Raw genomic sequence first — 18,064 nt, 5'->3', positions numbered from 1 at the left:
GTTTTGAGGAATGTTTCGCGCCAGAATTCATAATCTTGTGCCGCTGATCTGCAGTAGTGACGTCATTTACCCAAAGATATGCCGGGTCTCATTGCCTGCCACGCGCACAACTCCCGCAGGTAAGATAACCTGTCGGTGTTTCGACATCCCTTTCATTTCTCCGATATGGAAAGAGGGGTCTAATTGTGAATGTAAATAAGCAGAGAACATTATTTCGAAAGCACCTTGGTCCAATCAAATGTTAACTACCTATCACATGGGAGGTGGGCGCAGGCGGGTTTGGGTAGGGTTAAGTCGGCGTATTGTGCATGTTGAAATGTCAGCTATTCAAACGCCTGTCACTCGTATCATTTGTCACACGTAGACTTTCACCTAATGTAATATTTGAGACTTTTACCGGCCCAGGTTGTCTATAATTAACGAATGAATATTGAAAACAATACCCAGCTGTGTGCAGTTAAGTAAATCAAGGCATAAAATCAATCGCGATGGCAACGGACGTTGAAAAATTATTATATAAATTACGGGAGTTTAATCAAGACCATCTGTTACAATTTTGGGATGAAATTAGTGACGATCAAAAATTACTACTCATTCGGGATATCGAGGAACAAAATCTGAAAGAGATTTCATCCTATTTTAAAAGTGCCGTTGCATCTTTGAGCAACGATCAAGTAAAATTAGATGCCAAACTACGCCCGATACCCAGCGAAGTGAGTGCCTCACTGCAGAATTCTACATTTGCGGAAACTCAAAAATATCACGATTTGGGTCTCAGAGAAATAGCTGATGGACGTACCGCTGTACTCTTGATGGCAGGAGGACAAGGAACCCGCCTGGGTGTGAGTTATCCTAAGGGAATGTTCAACGTCGGTCTGCCATCTGGTAAGAGTTTGTTTCAATTACAAGCGGAGCGGATACGTCGGCTAGAAAATTTGGCTGAGGAAAGACATAAGAAAAAAGGTTCGATAACTTGGTACATACTGACCAGCGAGGCAACAACCAAAACCACCAGAGATTACTTCAAAGCAAACAATTATTTCGGCCTGAAAGAAGACAATGTCCTTATGTTTGAGCAGGGTATGCTGCCGTGCTTTAATTTTGACGGTAAAATAATCTTGGACGAAAAACATCGGCTTGCCAGAGCGCCAGATGGAAATGGGGGACTGTACAGGGCCTTGAAAGTACAAGGAATACTGCAAGACATGGATAAGCGGAGCATACGTTCTGTTCACGCGCATTCCGTAGATAATATTTTAGTCAAGGTAGCAGATCCCATTTTCATTGGTTATTGCCTCTCACGTTCAGCAGACTGCGGAGCCAAGGTTGTTGAAAAATCATCCCCAACTGAAGCAGTGGGAGTCGTTTGCCAGGTGGATGGTGTCTATCAGGTGGTTGAGTACAGCGAAATAACTGAGGAGACTGCGTCACTGCGCGATGAGAATGGGCGGCTTAAGTTCATTGCTGGAAATATATGCAATCATTATTTTACCAAGGATTTTCTTCAGTCTATAGCAGATGTGCATGAGTTTGAGCTAAAGCTTCATGTGGCCAAAAAGAAAATTCCATATGTCGATCAGTCTGGAGTAAGGATTGTACCTGAGAAGCCGAATGGTATTAAGATAGAAAAGTTTGTTTTCGATGTTTTTCAATTCTCTAAACAATTTGCTGTTTGGGAAGTTGCTAGGGATGAAGAATTCAGTGCTTTAAAGAACAATGACTCAGCCAAGAAGGATTGTCCCTCTACAGCACGCAATGATCTCATTGAATTGCACAAGAAGTGGTTGTTGAACAGTGGGGCTACCTTAGTAGAGGGTGATGTTGAGATATCTCCGCTTTTATCTTATGCCGGGGAAAACCTTGACGTGAAAGGAAAAATTCTCAAGGGGCCAGTTGTTTTACAATAAAGGATGAATAATACAACTTTGCAATATCTTATACGCTGGACAACTCCTGCATAATATCGAAAAAATTATAATTGATTTGAAATTTGATGACTTGGATGGCACAAAACTGTATTCAAATATTCAAAATATTTTTAAAAAGACAACGGGCCTTTGGTCTTCTAAAGACCTGCAATATTTATAAATGGCAATACTTAATTGATATATTTTGAATGTTGTTAATTGATCGGTATTAACGCGATTCGTCTCACATTCCAACATAATTGGAATATTTTATTTTATTTTATTCAAAAAAAAAATATGGTATAGGGTATTCCTAATATTAGTATTCTATAGATAAAAACTATATTTTACACATTTACATTACCTAAATGACATGACAAAAACTTCATTTCAACTGTCACCAGATTGAATGTATTATTTTTTATTTATTTTACCTCTCCACTCATTTTTAATTGACAAACAAAATTTAAGTAACACTTATTTGCACATTGTTTCTCCCTACCAATCCCTGGTTCTCTTTTGCAAGGGCAAACAGTTTTGAAATTAGCTTTTACAAAAAAATTTCGTCTACCTCTTAAAAAGTAAAAAATTTTAGGAAAGTAGGCGAATTTTCGTAAACTTCCTACCTTATTGTTAGAATGTTGCAAAGAGCACAAAGCACCAATTACTCATTGTATATGAAATTTATATACAATCAGAAGTAAACGTGAAATAATTAATAAGAATCTTACATATGATGTAAGATTTTATACTATTGCAATGTGATAAAATATTTTGAAAGATTATATAGACTTTTTTTCGTATTGTAGTTAATTAAATATGTTTTCTAGTTATAACCAAAGTATCCTCAAAATTTTCATTGTTTTGATTAGTTCGGTAGTTTTGACATCCTGAATTTACGTTTAATTAATCAACATGTTTATTTTGAGTTTACTGATGGTCAGGGTATTTTAAATTTTGTCATCCATCAAACTACGCATGAATCAGTTTTTGCATTTATGGACTCATTCTAATGCAAATTTCTTATAGAACCTAATCAATTTGAATTCTTTTAAATTGACAATTCATGTATACACACGACATACATATGTATATATAGTATCTACAAATCCGCAAATACTATTGCAGATGATTCAAGTAGACAGACCTTTCTTTTCCTTTTATTACAATACATACAAGCAATTCTGATACAAGCAAAATTTATCTACTAATTTGCATCTATATTTATTGAAATTAGCTTGAATGTATTGCTTACGAAGTATACAATGTACTCCCTGATATAAATTTCACAGTAATTTTCTGAATTATGACCAGGGTGGCAATAGATCAAGAAAACCGGGAATAGTTAGGAAATCGTGTATCGGGAAAAGTCAGAGAATTAGGATGAACTACGGGGAAAAACGTACTTTCTTTATAAATTATTTTCAAACTTCAACCATGCTTCGTAAATTCAGCCAAGCTAACTTTCGGAAATTACTATTCAAATTCTATGAACTGAATTGAAATGAAGCAATATTAGGTGGTTTTAAATTCAAATTTCACACAATTTCTGGATGTGTAGTAATAAAAGCTACCCAACATTACTCAAAGGCTCAAGGAAAGAGAGCAGGGAATTCTGAATTTTTTAATGGGAAAACAGGGAATTTTATTCGAATAAAATTTTCGCCGCCCTGTATTACTGATTAATTTATACACAGCGAATTTGTAAATCAGATTATTAATATGTATGTCAAGAAATTTATTGCCAAGTGAATTATACTGCAATAAACGCATTACATTTTCTTTCCTAAGTTACACAAAGAGAATGGAGAGCAAAATTACTGTAAATTATGAATTGCATACAAGCAATTAAAAAATTATTGTATAACAATTGGGGGTTAAAAAAAGTTTCCGCATCGTAATGCTAATTTATCATTTACATTTTATGTAGATCAAAAATTTTTCTAAAGGAAAGGCGTACATATCAAAATAAAATGAGTAAATCAATTTTATGTACATCATTTTTTAATCTAAATTTGTAAATGAATTAATTTCAAGTTCTTTAAATAGATTCATAGTTAGAAGATACTTGTGATATCGTTTCATCTCTTGGTAAACATTCCATTGTAACTTAATGTTTCAACATGATTGTGTAAGTGTGTGTCAATAATTTTTTACATTTACCTCATTACTGAAATTGCTCAAAAACGGATTACGACTGATATTTTTGTTCCTTACAATTAGCTATCAGTTATTATACTACAGTTAAATTATAACGCACGCATTGAAAGCATCCATATAATTCTACTTACTATACCTCGTACTCACTTGAACATTATTTAACGAAAAATTTTGACTAAACACTTATACAAATATATACAAAGTACTGACAATAAACGTTTCAGTTAAATTAGAATTTTTCCGTAAATTATTCTATACTTCTATTCTAGAAGGTATGCTTGGATTAATTTTACTAATCAGATTTAGTGATTTCGATAAGAATATTGTCGAGCTATATGAACGATAATTATTAATATTTTAATTGAACCCTGCTATAGCACAACGATAATTTCAGTTTTTAAAAGTGCCGAAATATCGCGAAAAAAATACAAGTACAACCTCGCAATAACAAGATAAGTTGTGCTTGAGTGACTAGTATATTAACAATATATTGCTGTCGGTAAGAATGAATGATCTTTCCTGATACGGGCACTAGAACATCACTTTCTACTGAATGCCAAAACTACGGATTATTTAAAAAATTAAAATAAAGAGATATAATCATGATGGAATGTATGGTGGCGGGCCAATCATCTCAGAATAAATATATATTTTTACTGCAATATTCGTTTTTTATTGAAAAATAAAGCTGCATTTGGTAAAGGATTATCACTTTAGCTAGTATAATCGTATAATCATTTTTATACATGCGATCCACAGAATAATTACAATACGTATTGGGATATTTGAATGAAAAATTGAGTGAATGAACACCAACTTGGAGATAGTATAACATCAAATTTATTGTATATAAATCGGCTTGAGTCTAATTTCTTTTTACTGATAACACGATTCAGTGATAAAATCAAAAATAATAATGAGTCAACCTTCAACTAAAACTTGATAAGATAACACTTAGTCTGTTATTGGATGTGATCAGCAATGCATATAAGTAAGAAATACGTTTGTAGTATAACTCAGGATTTTCTCTAAGTAGGATTGTCACCTTCTTCTGGAATAATTAGTTCATACTTTTCCGTTGAGCCTCCCATTTCTTTCAACTCAGCTACAAGTTCAAATAAATCTATTTTACGAGATATTACTAAAGTCCGAGCATCCTTTGGACCGTGACTATGTGATTTAACTCCCATCTGTCTTGCAACTCTACAATATAATATAACAAAATACATCACATGAATAATTTATTGTGAGAAAAAAATATCGAATCTTTTGTTAAATCTGTTACGTACTGATGAATAACAGCTCTTTCTTCGTTCGTAAACTCTGAAGAAAATACTAGATCAGTTCTTGTATCGCCATTTAAGTAGTTTCTCAATACTGTTTGGAATTTTTTCTTCATAATATTTTGGTTGAATTGCTCTGACTTCAATCCTAGCCCTTCTCTACTAACCCGTTGCGTAACCCTACAATTGTCGATTGAAGCAATAATTCAGTTAAATGATAAAAATCAATCTTCAAGCAAAGGCAAACTTACGTTACTGGGTTGACAATGCCTTGTTGAGATTTTCCAAGACCACCACCATTCCAACCCATAAGTAACATGAGTTTTCGTCCTATGTTATCATTAGATAATATATTTTCCACTGGCGAGGCATTGCTTATAGACTCAGTGCGAACTACTTTCTCAGATTCTCCATGAAATAATTTTTTTACCTACAATAAAATTTCACAAACAATTTAGACAAATGTATCATGCATCTGGTTATTCCAATACTGCATAATTGACAATCGAGAACATTTTTTTTAATCGCACCTGAATAGTGTGATAGTATTTCTTCAGTATTGCCACACCAATATCTGCTGCATTTTTTTTAGCTATTTTTTTCCCTCCCCCACATGCTTCCGTCAACGTCTTAGAATTTATTTTTATTTCACACTTGCTAAAAAAAAAGAGATATAGTAGGGTTATAAATTGCACACATAAAAGTAAACGAATCTGAATACTTTAATGTTCTTTGCAAGTGAATTATAACAGGACAATAGCGTTACATGGGAAGCTATTCTGACAAACGTTTCAATATTTATGAACTGGTTGTAATGAAATACAAATTTTCTTACCAACCAGTTGAATCTTCTTTAAATATCCATTCCAAATTTTGTCCACTAGCATTTACTGCATCAGTCAGAATACTTACAGTAGATTTGTTTTCAGAGTGTTCAACCAAAACGATATTGCCAAATGGGCCATCATTTGTAAATTGCTTATTTGCTCTCTGTTTTTGATGATTTTTAGTGGGACGAATATGATCAAATTTAATTCTTTTGTGCATCGGAAAATCAGTATTTGAGAACCTATCCTGGGCACCGACCATTTTCGATGAATTATCCGATTTATTCCCACTATTATCCGGTTTACTTATAATTAGTCCTAAAATGTGGATGAACATTAATGTATAACACATTGCAAAAAAACATGACATTGTAAGTGAACAACATTAAAATTTTTCTTTCATACATTTGGTAGGGACAGAAATGTACTTTGAGAACGATAAGTACATCACTCTGAATTTTCATAGATACTTCAGTGATTTAATTTGTGACAATAATCTCTAGCTATAGATATAAAAATATCATAAAAACTTCAATTCTACAATAACTCACAATTTTTTGATCTACCTTTGGCCTTTGCGCCAGCAGCATCGGATGCCTTAACAAAGGTTCGTTGCAATTTACTTTTTTGCTTCTCCCGATAATCTGCAGCTATTTCTTGAGATAATTCGGCTACAAGCTGCATTGTTTCTTCGGGATAGCTAAAATCATGAAATCCTGAATTTAGAACAGGAATATACAACAGCTGTCAATATTATTTAAAAAATGGTAGCTACATGTAATTGGCTGTTACTGATCAAATAATCAATTTTGAGGAATATAACGAAAACATTTAACTTTCAATGTGTGTAAACAAAAAACAGGCATGCCGATGATTAAAATATGAAAAACATGAGATCTTACTAATTACTATATTAATTTAGAAAGTTTTCTTTGTGTTCGCAGACGTACCGACACCCTAAGAATTCTATGTTTGTGAAAACCTGCGCCAGACATACAAGCTCATCCTCAGGAAAACTATCTTTGTGGGCAAGAAGGAAGCGGCGCCTCAATTCCCAGTGCTCGTCACACTCATGCTCCATTTTGTATTGTTCTACATCCCATTCCTTTTCTGATTCCATTTTCATTGGCTCTGTAGGAAGAACTTGAGAAGTAAATCTAACCTGAAATGCAGAAGCGTTCGTGTTTGCAATCGGACATTAACTGTAAAATAATTTATACGACGAAAAATAAATGTTGGATGACGCGAGCGAAATAAATTATGACCGGTTTAGAATCGGTATATTCTCGTGTGGTTCGGCCAGTATATTTGTGACCATACCGAAGCTTTGTGAAACGTCAATCGTAAAAGATAACCAAAAAATGCGAGCGTTTCATACTTCAAAAGTTTTCTGTTGAATAATAAATAACGGTAACTGAAAATAAAAAATCAGTACAGATCAATAAAAAATTACTACATGTACAAGTTAAACCCTCTGAAGGGAATAAGTAAGATTACGTATACATACGTATGCTGTATGTATTGTATTTGTGAATAGTGATTTATCGTATGCATTACAAGCTTCGGCCCCGTTTACACCAAGCTTGCACGACTCGCGAATACGTCAAACGCGTATTCATTTCGGGATAGTAATCCTGATTGGTGGTTCCGCCAGCCAGTGATTGTGTGACATGCAGCCGCCACTTTTCGCTACAGCGGCGTTTGCCATCACAATTTGAAGGCATGTAATCATATATCATATCACGGATGCATTACGACAAGTTAAATTCAATATTTTGGCAAAATGGAGTGAAAATTCTTTGTAATCATTCACGATAGGCAACCAAAAGTGAGGAAAATAGTTGGTGAATGGGAATTATAATATATGCAATGATTTCTTCACATACATATACATATATACATATATGATGGTGATATGGTGCGCCGACCAAAATAACCAGTATTGGTGGATCGCAATTAGACTTCGACGATCTCTTAGATCAAAATAAAGACCGAAAGCTCGTTGCACCGAAAGGAGATTTTTACAATTTTCGGTTTTGCGTCAACGCGAGTTTACGACGTATTTGGGCGTCGAGGTGTAGACCAATGACTAGAGCGTTTAACTAGAAAACTTCACCTTCCTGAAAACCTAACGGAGAATCCCATTGGGTGAAACGCGATGCCTGAAGCGGTGTGGATTTTCAACAATATTTATACCAGGCTTCATTTATTTAAAAAAATAAAATCCGCGAAAGGGGGGGTAATGCAATTTACAAGATAAACAAAAATGTATCGGCGTCATTGGGGCGATCGACAGTCGGGCATCGTTGACGATACATAATTGGGTCATCGAGTATGTGGCTGTAAGCTACGTGGTCTTTCCCGTAGGATATATCTCGATCGTATATGTCGGAGAGAACGTTCGGAGGGCAACCGGCAGCCTCGGGCAGATTGTAAAAGCACTCGAAATCTCTACGGTATATAAAAAATCGTAGACCAAGCTAGCCTGGCTGGGGCGACGATAGTGCTCTCTGTAGGCGTCTGGCCATGCGGTTAATGCGTGTGATTTCCAATTTCCGTTATCCTATTTTACCGACCAATGGCGTAGTGAACTTCGACGAATCTACATCCTTTCGAAAAATAGAGGCTTCTGATTGGCTAGCGGATCTATTGCCTCGCAAAATGATAGTGGGGATGTAAGAACATGGCTGCAACGCAAGCCGAAAGCCAACAAAACGATGTGCATAGTGAAGTGAAATGTATTCAAAAACATTCTCAACTTGGGGTAAATAGCAGCGTAAAGGAATTCAATACCAATGATGAAGTATCCTGTAATGCGGTGCTTAAATATGTGAATCGCGGTGGGCCAAATAATCCCAGTTTAGCGGAGATGAGTCAATACCGCGAGGACATTAGTGGACACCCTACTGCTGCTGGTGCCGTGTATAGTAGTGAACAAAATATCGGTGGTAAATCGACGAAAGAGGGATCGCTTGGGGGTGATCACACCTCGAAAGGTGAAACACTTGACACAAGTCATCCGCATGGTTTTGTTGGGAACACCTTGGGCGGTAGTGGGGGAAGGGAGTATAACAGTGATGAGTATTCTAGTAAACAATCTGTCAGTGAAGGGAGCACAGGACATTCAGTGAGTCAATGTGAATCTTCTGATGAACATTACCTGGTCTCTAAAATGGAGTCACCGCGCCTCTCTCACTCTAATCCCCCTGTGTCTGCTGGATTCCCGGGGCAATCCCCAAGATTTTTATCCGGTCAAAGTATATCCCAAGCCACCGGCCCTACGCCTACGCTTAACCAATTGCTTCAAGCATCGAGCCCCGTTCATCGGTTTCACTCCAACTATCCAGGCATGGGGGCAGAGCCGTACCAGCAGCCGTGGCCCATGCAGCGTCCACCTGTCGTACCGCCGGTTTACCCGCAGCCAGGACAACGCCCCCCGCAAACTGTGAGTAGAATGAAACTGCGCGTTTCCCTCCATTCGTCGCTATCATGCAATGAGTATTTTCAGCGCACGAGTTTATAGGGACGACTACACGGGTCTCTGGAATCACTGCTCTGTGGGGTAACGTGAACCGGTGAAATTTCTCCAAATTGTCGTGTCCAAGCTCAAGGGTGTTGAGCTACTAGAAAAACGTGGAGTACCCGAGAAGCTCTGTTGCCTCTTTCACGGGAATACCATATCAAAATTCTGTGACAACGTATCCTGCAATTTGCCATTAAAGTAAAGATTGCGTTTGCCAAAATCTTTCGGACTAATTTCATCTTTTTTATAACCTTGTCTTGGGTCTATGGTCTTACGATTACGGCTGTACAATTCGACATGAATGAAAGCTTTTGCATAAAGAGAAAATATAGCCAAAATGTTTATTTCCCACATTCCATGACTAAAAATACAGGGCTTTCTGTTCGTTAAATGAGAAAATCTTCAGATTATCAGTGATTCCGAGTCACGAATACTGAATCTGAATCAAGGAGTTGCTCGTAACGAATAGCGAGCAAGGATTTTTTCTGATTGCATATTCTGTGATAGTTATATAACTAATTTTTTTAAGCATAGCTATCTAAACATGTTAGACAGCAACTTAGGTTAAGGTTTCAGGACTTTGGGTATGCGACTGTTCGTGCTTTCCGATAGCGGGATATTAGACCCGTTGCTTTGAAACTGTGGCTACGTGGACTTTGTGGCAAAATTTCGAGTTGTATGAAATAAATTTAGCAAAGAATTTCCTTGTGACATATATCGATAATGTAGCAAGCATTGGTAATATTCTAACTCAGTTTAGAAGTAATGAGGTATCAAATATTATACATTACAGATATGAAATTGTGTAGTATTCACTGAGCTTTGTCATATTACGTGTAAATGAATAATTATACGTACAAAATGGAAATCTATAGCCTTGTCAGGCTATTTTCAGTCAGCTGTCGTTTCAAATTTGGGATACGCAATATTAATTAATATCTATGTGCATAAGGAATAATGTTTCAAGTAAATAGTACGTGTAACACAAGTAGAACAAATTCCCTAAGGTTTCACATTATTGTTAGGTCAACCTGTACGTCAGAGTTCATGAATTTCAAATGCTATAAATCCTTGATGTGAAACTTTTTTTTGTTTGGGAATTGATTATTCGTATATCAAGAAATCAATACCATCAGTAATTCGTAAAATGCACAAAATTAGTCTTTTGTAAACCTCTGCTCAGTAAGATCTAATCTCACATAATTGACCGCAGGTTAAGTTCAATAATTAAACATTCATCGTACCACCCGGACAGATCATATTTCAATTTTTGTTCAATATTCCCAGTGATTGAAAGATTGCACAAAAGCTTGCAGCATATATCTTGGGATAGAAATTAATGTCGACAATCTTTTCAGGGTTCACCAAGGTTACATCCTGGCCCGGGGGGACCAAGGTCCCCAACACCCATGCCATATCCACCCTACACCCAACGCTACTCATCGACATCCCGACCTCATGTACCGTACAGTCACCATCAGGTAAGCAAAAATAATTTACCAAGCTTTATGTACTGCAAGAGTGAACTGCTGTACGATCGTCATGTATTCTTTAAAGAGAAGAATAAAGATCATGCTGAAGTTAATAGCGTTACCATAATGACTTATGCTGAGGAAAAACTGTTATTTTGTGACTTTGGAAATGATTGAAATCAGTAAACCATAATAAATCAAGACATAGGCTTATATTCCGAAATCTTAGTTCCTTCAGCCGTTGTAAAAATAAGAAAATACTAATGTTTTTCCCAATGTTTCGTTGCGATAACGTTACTAACTTCAACCTCGTGCACAATTACATAGCTATGTACAAGTCCTAGAATCTGACTGTTGACTAAACCTATTATTAGTGTGAGTTTTATGGAGTTACATTTATAGTAGCTCTCAACATCTTTTTGAGCACAAATCCCCTGATAAAACCTTAATTGAAACAAAAAATGTCTAGTAGAATAGGAGAAATGCAAAAAAAAAAACTTAGGAGAGAATCAGATAAGATCGTTGAAGTTGTAATCTTAGAATTGACTGTGCATGTTTCTTAAACATGAATATTAACAAAAAAGATTTGTGTACATCTAACATGAAATACTATTACGTTTGTTCATATCCTCACAAGTTAATAGACTCGAAAATTGGAGAAAATTCCTGATCATTTTCTGAGATAATTTATGTATGTAGCAGATCAAATTGAACAATATTTTCATTTTGATATAACAATTCAATACTTGGAAAGTGTATGAACGGGTGATACTACTTTTGGAATCACATTTGTATTACATTAAAGAATATGAAAATTGTTTAAATCATCGGTATATGGATTTTAAAGTTGCAAGATTCAGTATTATTTACATTGTAGCGCAGCTTGTAGCAAGATTTTTGCGATCAAAAATAAAACCAATTGATTCATCGAATTTTTTCAACTTTTCAAATATATAGCTATAGTTGGTTGTGTTTGTTCTGTTGCATACCAATATTATTGACCAAATTTACAATATTTAACTTGGAAATGAATTTATAACATTATAATTTGGAGAATATACAAGTAATGGATGTCATTTACGCTCATAGCTAATTGAGTAACAGATCTAAATTATGGTAAGAAACGAACCGCAATAGTCAATTATCAAAATATCTTTTTTCCATTGTTTTTGATACATGTAGCTTGCTGCTTATTTGATTACCTGATTATTCGTCCTTTTTCTTATTGATTGTAGCGACACAAGCTTTCGGTAGAAATGGTAGTTAATTATAACACCGTGGAGGAGTTTGATTTTTCCATGTTCTATCATGTTTTAGTTGAACTCGTATGGAGCACAAAGCGGACATCCGCCTAGTATGTATTCAGAACAAAGAGGATGGAATCAGGGTGGACCCACTAATCCACCGCAGATGCCACCAAACCAAGTAAATCCAGCAAGTCAGTCTCCGCAGAGGGCACTGTCACAGTCTCCAGCACCACCACCAGCTGCATCGCCGCAACCTCAACCTCCGAATCAGTCACAGGTTAGTTTGAATTACCATAAGAAACTGTAGAGGCCATTCCCCCTCACAGCAACTTTGATTAATTATTACTTGAGTTGCAAAGCGTGCATTTATTTCATCTTCTACTGTACTGGCTGAAGTGTTACTTTGCAACGAGACTTTAATGATTCCACATTGTTAAGCATACATGTTTATCTATTTTTGAATAGCTGTCCTACCGATTGCACATGATTATCAGAACATAGGAATTGTTGCATACACATGCACAAGTAGCAATAATCAATTTTTTTTTTCTTTATACTAACACCATAAAGTAATTGCCCACTATTTACTCCGGCATAAATTTTTTAGTACAGAACTTGTCGTAAAACTATGATTGATGGCACATAAATTTCATTTTTCAATGCTAGGGCATATTCACTGCACTATTCACCGGTCACTTTAATTAATACATGTATATGCTGCCACCCAGTCGCGATAGTGCCAAATTTAGAAAATTGAAAACATGACTTACTTCTGCTTATCAAGTGAAAAATTTGCACATAATAGGGTATAGATTAGTTTGTTAAGAATAGAGAGTACTTTTACATGTACTGGGTGTCATAAAATATTCGTTCCCAACCTTTTTTTACAATCGAGTTTGCTGACTGAAAAGAAGCAGGACTCAATAAGATTAGAGAAGTTGTACAAATTATGGTCTACAAATGAAATGAGATTAAAAAGATCCAAAAACTATCTTGGTCAGTACCTTAAATACCACATGAAATTTTCTTCTTGTCAAGCTTCAGACTCACATAATTTTGTTTCAAAGCTGAGAATACTGGTACTTATTCTGACTCTAAATTAATAATTGGTAGGTTTAAAAAGTTCAGTTGAAAATTAATACTTATGACTTACTGAGTTTGTATGAAATGTAAGAAGAAAATAAATGATCTTTATGGCATTTGCCAAAATGCATCCCAGTCATTTGTTATAAAATAAATAGTGTAGTTTTAAACTAAAACATTTATAAAACGACGACTATGATCATCATAGACTAGCTGATTATGTCACACATTTAGTACCGTAAATGCTCACCTAGTTTGGTTCCCAATGTTTAAATTCATCGTTGAACACACTCTTACAGAACCATGTACTGTGCAAACACTAGACAAATCCATCACCAATATTTTAATATGTTCAATCTATCGTTTTAGTTGCTAACTAGATTAACAAAGACAATTATGCAAAGTTGTAGGCCGAGTCATTTCTCTTCTCAAAGTTTCTAAGAACTTCTTCATTATTATAATTATCACTTAATTTAACAAATTTTTCGCCAGAAAAGAATAATGTTACATTCGAATTGACAATTCAACAGATCACACGTTAACAAGAATGACAGCACGGATACAAAAGCAAAACATAAGAATTGTACAGAAACGTTATTTCCTAACTATTAGCTTACCATTAACGAAATTAAATTAAATATCAATACAAATGTTGCAACATTATCTATAACATTCGAATATATCTTCTGATTAATTTAATTATAATTAACATGTATCATTTATGTTACAGAGTTTTCATAATATGCAGCAACGATCCACCACACCAAACGCGCAAGGGATTGATGCTAGCGTGAGTAAAAATTTAATTTTTGACTTGTAATAATGTAATATTTTATTTGCAGATATCTAATATTGTCATATCAAACTTCATAAATACGCATAAACTTTCTGCTCTGGTTTCTATGCTCGATTAAAAAGTACTCGCACATTTTTTTGATTTTCCGTATCTTTGTATCTAACAATGAAAAACATAGGTATATCAACTTCTTTATTAGCGTATTTCTGCTACAAATTGATTAGTTAAAAGTATCATATCAACCACCTGCAAATAAAAACAAAATTTACAATACTAAACTTATGACTTTCCAAAGTAACATTAGGCAACAAGTAAATATTGGGTTAGGAATTTACTTCCAGTACATACTAAAGTCAATGAACTTTCTTATTTCATATATTACTTTTCTTCATAATTAACACATTAATGGCACGGAATGTCCATCTTTATATTATCGTCAAAGTGAATTTAATTATTGCAAAATACGAGTCTGATAAAATCCTTAAAATTTTGCTGCGGGGTAGACCTTTTTCTGTAAAGGATTCTCAACATTATAATTCTCCCATTCAAGCAATACATTTTGTGACCATTCAAACTACCAAGAATCATGGGTGATTACAAATTCTTGGTATAGAACTACAAACGTTCTCGTCCCTCTTGTTATTGAGCCATCATCTTGCTCACTGTTGTTTTTAGCTATGAAATTATTTCTGACAGGAAGTCATTGTAATATTCTACTGTGCTTTAGTCAATTAGACGGATCCTACTTTTCGAAAAATCACTCAGAAACTAAGTGTAATAATGCTTGAAAAATAACTATTTAGTCACGACACCATCACTGTTGCTCAGTGTTGAATTTCAAGCCAATCAAAGAAATCGTCAATTTTGTGTATTTTGGAATCTATGAATTGCATTAACTGCATTAAATTATAAATCAAATAATTTTCAATTAGAATTAATACATTGGAATTTTTAGGAACAGTTGATTTCTTTTCAAATTTCTAAGCTATATGCAAGTCTAATAGACTGTCTACAGATACCGAGTCTAATAAACGACTAGAAATTGCTCTCGGTTTGATACTAGCTATTCGCTGATATTTTGATCCTATGGTAACTTTATTGAGTATCTTGCGTAGATACACAGGTATAATTTCCAATTTCGAAGCATTGAGAATAGATTTGAAATCATTCTAATGAAGATAACAATTTCTGCAAGTAGTTGCAAAACCTATAGTTTATACTAGTAGCATATTGTAACAGTGGTTTCAGATTTATTTGCTTCAAATTCAGTTGCACCATTGTTTAATAAAATTGATGGTTTACCAGAATTCAATATAGGTATAACCATACGTGGGTGTATGTATTACCTATATGTTAACGTATGTATATTAAGAAAATCCAATTACACATTTACCATATACTACGGTATATTGAGAAAAAAAAATTAGTCTTATGTGTTGTGCAAATTATAGTAGTCTATATCAAACATAGATTGTTTGTGTCCAGGGAATAGACAACTGACATAAGATTAATTCTGTTGAAAACTATTCTTCTCTTGATAGTGTTCAATGACTTTACATCAGCTTTATTACCCTCAGTATCTTGTTTGTCGTATTTGAACAGTAAGTTCCCATGAATATACTATTGATTATAATTAAAAAATATTTTAGAAAGACTGAATCAATTTCCTCGTAATGTTTGCATTTTGTTTAATTGGTTCGTATCAATAATTTGCATTACTGATATGTGTTGTTTAAAATGTGTTGTTTAAAATGTGTTTCAAGTAATACGTAATTTCGTTAATTCATCGGTGTAATAATACCTGTTATCGGTAGGATTAAAAAAACTTTCGAATCATTGGTTTTTAGAAGAATGTTTCGCGTCGTTTCAAACTTGCGTTTGCACGGATGCGCTCGCCTGTTTTCCGCGGGATTTCAAATCCCAACGAATATGTTGATAAAAAATAAATTCCTCGCTACTTACGCTTCAATACGCGCGTCATGTTTTAAATTACGCGACACGCGCAAGCGCAAACGCTAGCGCACCTTTATCGCATGCACGCCATGCGTACGTCACGCATACATGGGTCGCTTATAACTCCCGCCTAATGTCCTATCCGCATCGTCAATATATGACACATACATTTATATATTTATGCTTATATACCGTGCGTATGGGAAAAAATCCCATGAATGTATACACACCGTACACATTTTCTGTGTGAGAAAAAAAAGTTCCCTCTCCCCCAAAATTACCTTTAACCATTTTGAAATGTACGTATACGCGAACGTATTACGTGTGTGGTGATTTCAATAATGGTGTGCTCTACGTATAAAAGTTTCGCCATGCTCGTCGCAGTATAAACGCGAACGTGTGTATGAGCATTGGCTAATCTACGGTGCCTATGGCTAAGCGAGGACGTCATCCGCTACCTGCCACACTGCAATATTAAAGAACTCGGATTTTTCAGCGCATGGTTTCGGGAGAACGTAATCCCTTCATCTTCCCCCTCTCACTGCTCCCTCTCTTCTTTCTTTTCTTTCCTATTTCTTGTTCTTCCTCTATTTACTCTTTTGTTTCTCCTTTCTTTTATGCAGAGTGATAGCCCGATAACAGAATTGTATTTTGCTGCCGCATTTATCAGTATTCACACATGTGCCGCGCGCACATACGCAATGCGTATACTTATATACGCATACACGCAATTGCGATATCGTTACGTAATACTATTAATCAAATCGTGCCAATTGTACGACACCTAGGGGCATACGCCGCTACAACGCTAAATACTTGGGGGGAAAAAAACTGTTTGAAAAATAAAGATAAATGGCAAAGACATGGACGCTTTGGGCAGTTCTGGTTTCCAGATTTTACATTTTTTTTTTCTCTTTTTGTTGAAAATAGGCATTTAGTCGTTCGATCAGAGCTAGTGCTGCGCGGCTGCCGGAGCCCCAGATATTTGCGCCGTCCTTCCTCCCCGCACCGCAGGCAAGCTGGCTCATACGGGTCGGTCGGTCGGTTGGTTGGTCGAATGGTCGGGACTCGGGTGGCTGGCTGGCTCGCTCGGCTCGCTCGTCGCTCTCAGCTTTCATGTTGGATGGTACCCCTCGGTGTGTTCCACGGTACCGGACGCGAACGGTTCGGATTCTCGGGGCCGTTCGTTCCAATGAGCGATTTACTTTTTCCTCTCTCATCCTTCTCTTTCTCCGACTCTTCATCACTCTCCTTTTGTTTTTCCCCTGATATTTCTACACTGTTTTTCTTCATTATTCTTTATTTTTAGTTTTATGTAGCGCGGTACGACATTTCTGCTGGGACCGACTCGGAAAACCTGAATCGGCAATTTTTCTCGTTATATTCTTTTTTCTTGCTTTGGAATTCAAATCAGCCGCGGATGCTTGCCTTGTCATTTAACTAAATTTAATAAAACTTTGTTTCGCTGATGCCTACTCGGTCGGACCTCGCTGTGCATACATCCAGCATGCATATACATGATGTATATTGTACCTTGCTGCTGCACGGCAAATTAAAAATTCTGTAATATTCCTCGATGCCATTCAATCGATCGTCTACGTGGTCTATCTAGAATGCATTCGTATAATATACCAAGTGTATACATATTAACACACACCCGCGCGCGAGCGCATATATATATGTATATATATATATATACATATATACATGTATACACACACACGCACATGCACATATGACCAGACAACAATTAATTTTTTTTCACCGCAAGGGAAATAATTTTCACCTGCGCATTTTATAAAATGGATAGATT

The 18,064-nt window shown here is 35.6% G+C and overlaps 3 protein-coding genes across 8 annotated transcripts in view; 2 read left to right on the top strand and 1 right to left on the bottom strand.

Annotated features, from left to right (window-relative positions):
* The first annotated feature begins 118 nt into the window (after positions 1 to 118).
* Positions 119 to 4,729, top strand: LOC107220089 (UDP-N-acetylhexosamine pyrophosphorylase). Its single transcript, XM_015658523.2, has one exon. It carries the CDS (start codon positions 489 to 491, stop codon positions 1,905 to 1,907), a length of 1,419 nt encoding a protein of 472 aa, XP_015514009.1. The 5' UTR covers positions 119 to 488; the 3' UTR covers positions 1,908 to 4,729.
* Positions 2,911 to 7,303, bottom strand: LOC107219865 (NF-kappa-B-repressing factor). Its single transcript, XM_015658211.2, has 7 exons — positions 7,128 to 7,303; positions 6,744 to 6,877; positions 6,186 to 6,495; positions 5,881 to 6,007; positions 5,602 to 5,780; positions 5,357 to 5,530; positions 2,911 to 5,270 (listed from the first exon to the last, which is right to left on the bottom strand). The coding sequence occupies exons 1-7, from the start codon at positions 7,301 to 7,303 to the stop codon at positions 5,096 to 5,098; spliced, it is 1,275 nt and encodes a 424-aa protein (XP_015513697.1). The 3' UTR covers positions 2,911 to 5,095.
* A 1,425-nt stretch (positions 7,304 to 8,728) lies between these two features.
* The window catches only part of LOC107219941 (trithorax group protein osa), a 30,466-nt gene continuing 21,130 nt past the window's right edge, over positions 8,729 to 18,064 (top strand). Inside the window, exons 1-4 of one of the 6 annotated variants that reach the window (XM_046737054.1) lie at positions 8,729 to 9,622; positions 11,059 to 11,181; positions 12,490 to 12,696; positions 14,233 to 14,292. In XM_046737054.1, the coding sequence (XP_046593010.1) occupies positions 8,861 to 9,622; positions 11,059 to 11,181; positions 12,490 to 12,696; positions 14,233 to 14,292 (1,152 nt within the window). In that variant the 5' untranslated portion in view covers positions 8,729 to 8,860. The remainder of the gene's footprint in view (positions 9,623 to 11,058; positions 11,182 to 12,489; positions 12,697 to 14,232; positions 14,293 to 18,064) is intronic. The other 5 variants (XM_046737052.1, XM_046737051.1, XM_015658320.2 and 2 more) reach the window with 5 other exon arrangements.

This window comes from Neodiprion lecontei, chromosome 4 (genome assembly GCF_021901455.1).
Source record: "Neodiprion lecontei isolate iyNeoLeco1 chromosome 4, iyNeoLeco1.1, whole genome shotgun sequence".
Classification (NCBI taxonomy): Eukaryota; Metazoa; Arthropoda; class Insecta; order Hymenoptera; family Diprionidae; genus Neodiprion; species Neodiprion lecontei.
Note: the sequence above shows the minus strand (reverse complement) of the source record. Positions and strands in the feature narration are given on the sequence as shown.

Bases quoted from the DNA above. Each gene is read 5' to 3' on its own strand.
- LOC107220089 (XM_015658523.2), top strand. From the start codon at position 489: ATGGCAACGGACGTTGAAAAATTATTATATAAATTACGGGAGTTTAAT.
- LOC107219865 (XM_015658211.2), bottom strand. From the start codon at position 7,303: ATGAAAATGGAATCAGAAAAGGAATGGGATGTAGAACAATACAAAATG. The intron at 6,496-6,743 runs GTAGATCAAAAA...TCCACATTTTAG, and splicing joins TGCTGGCGCAAAGGCCAAAG to GACTAATTATAAGTAAACCG. The intron at 5,781-5,880 runs GTGCGATTAAAA...ATTTTATTGTAG, and splicing joins AATACTATCACACTATTCAG to GTAAAAAAATTATTTCATGG.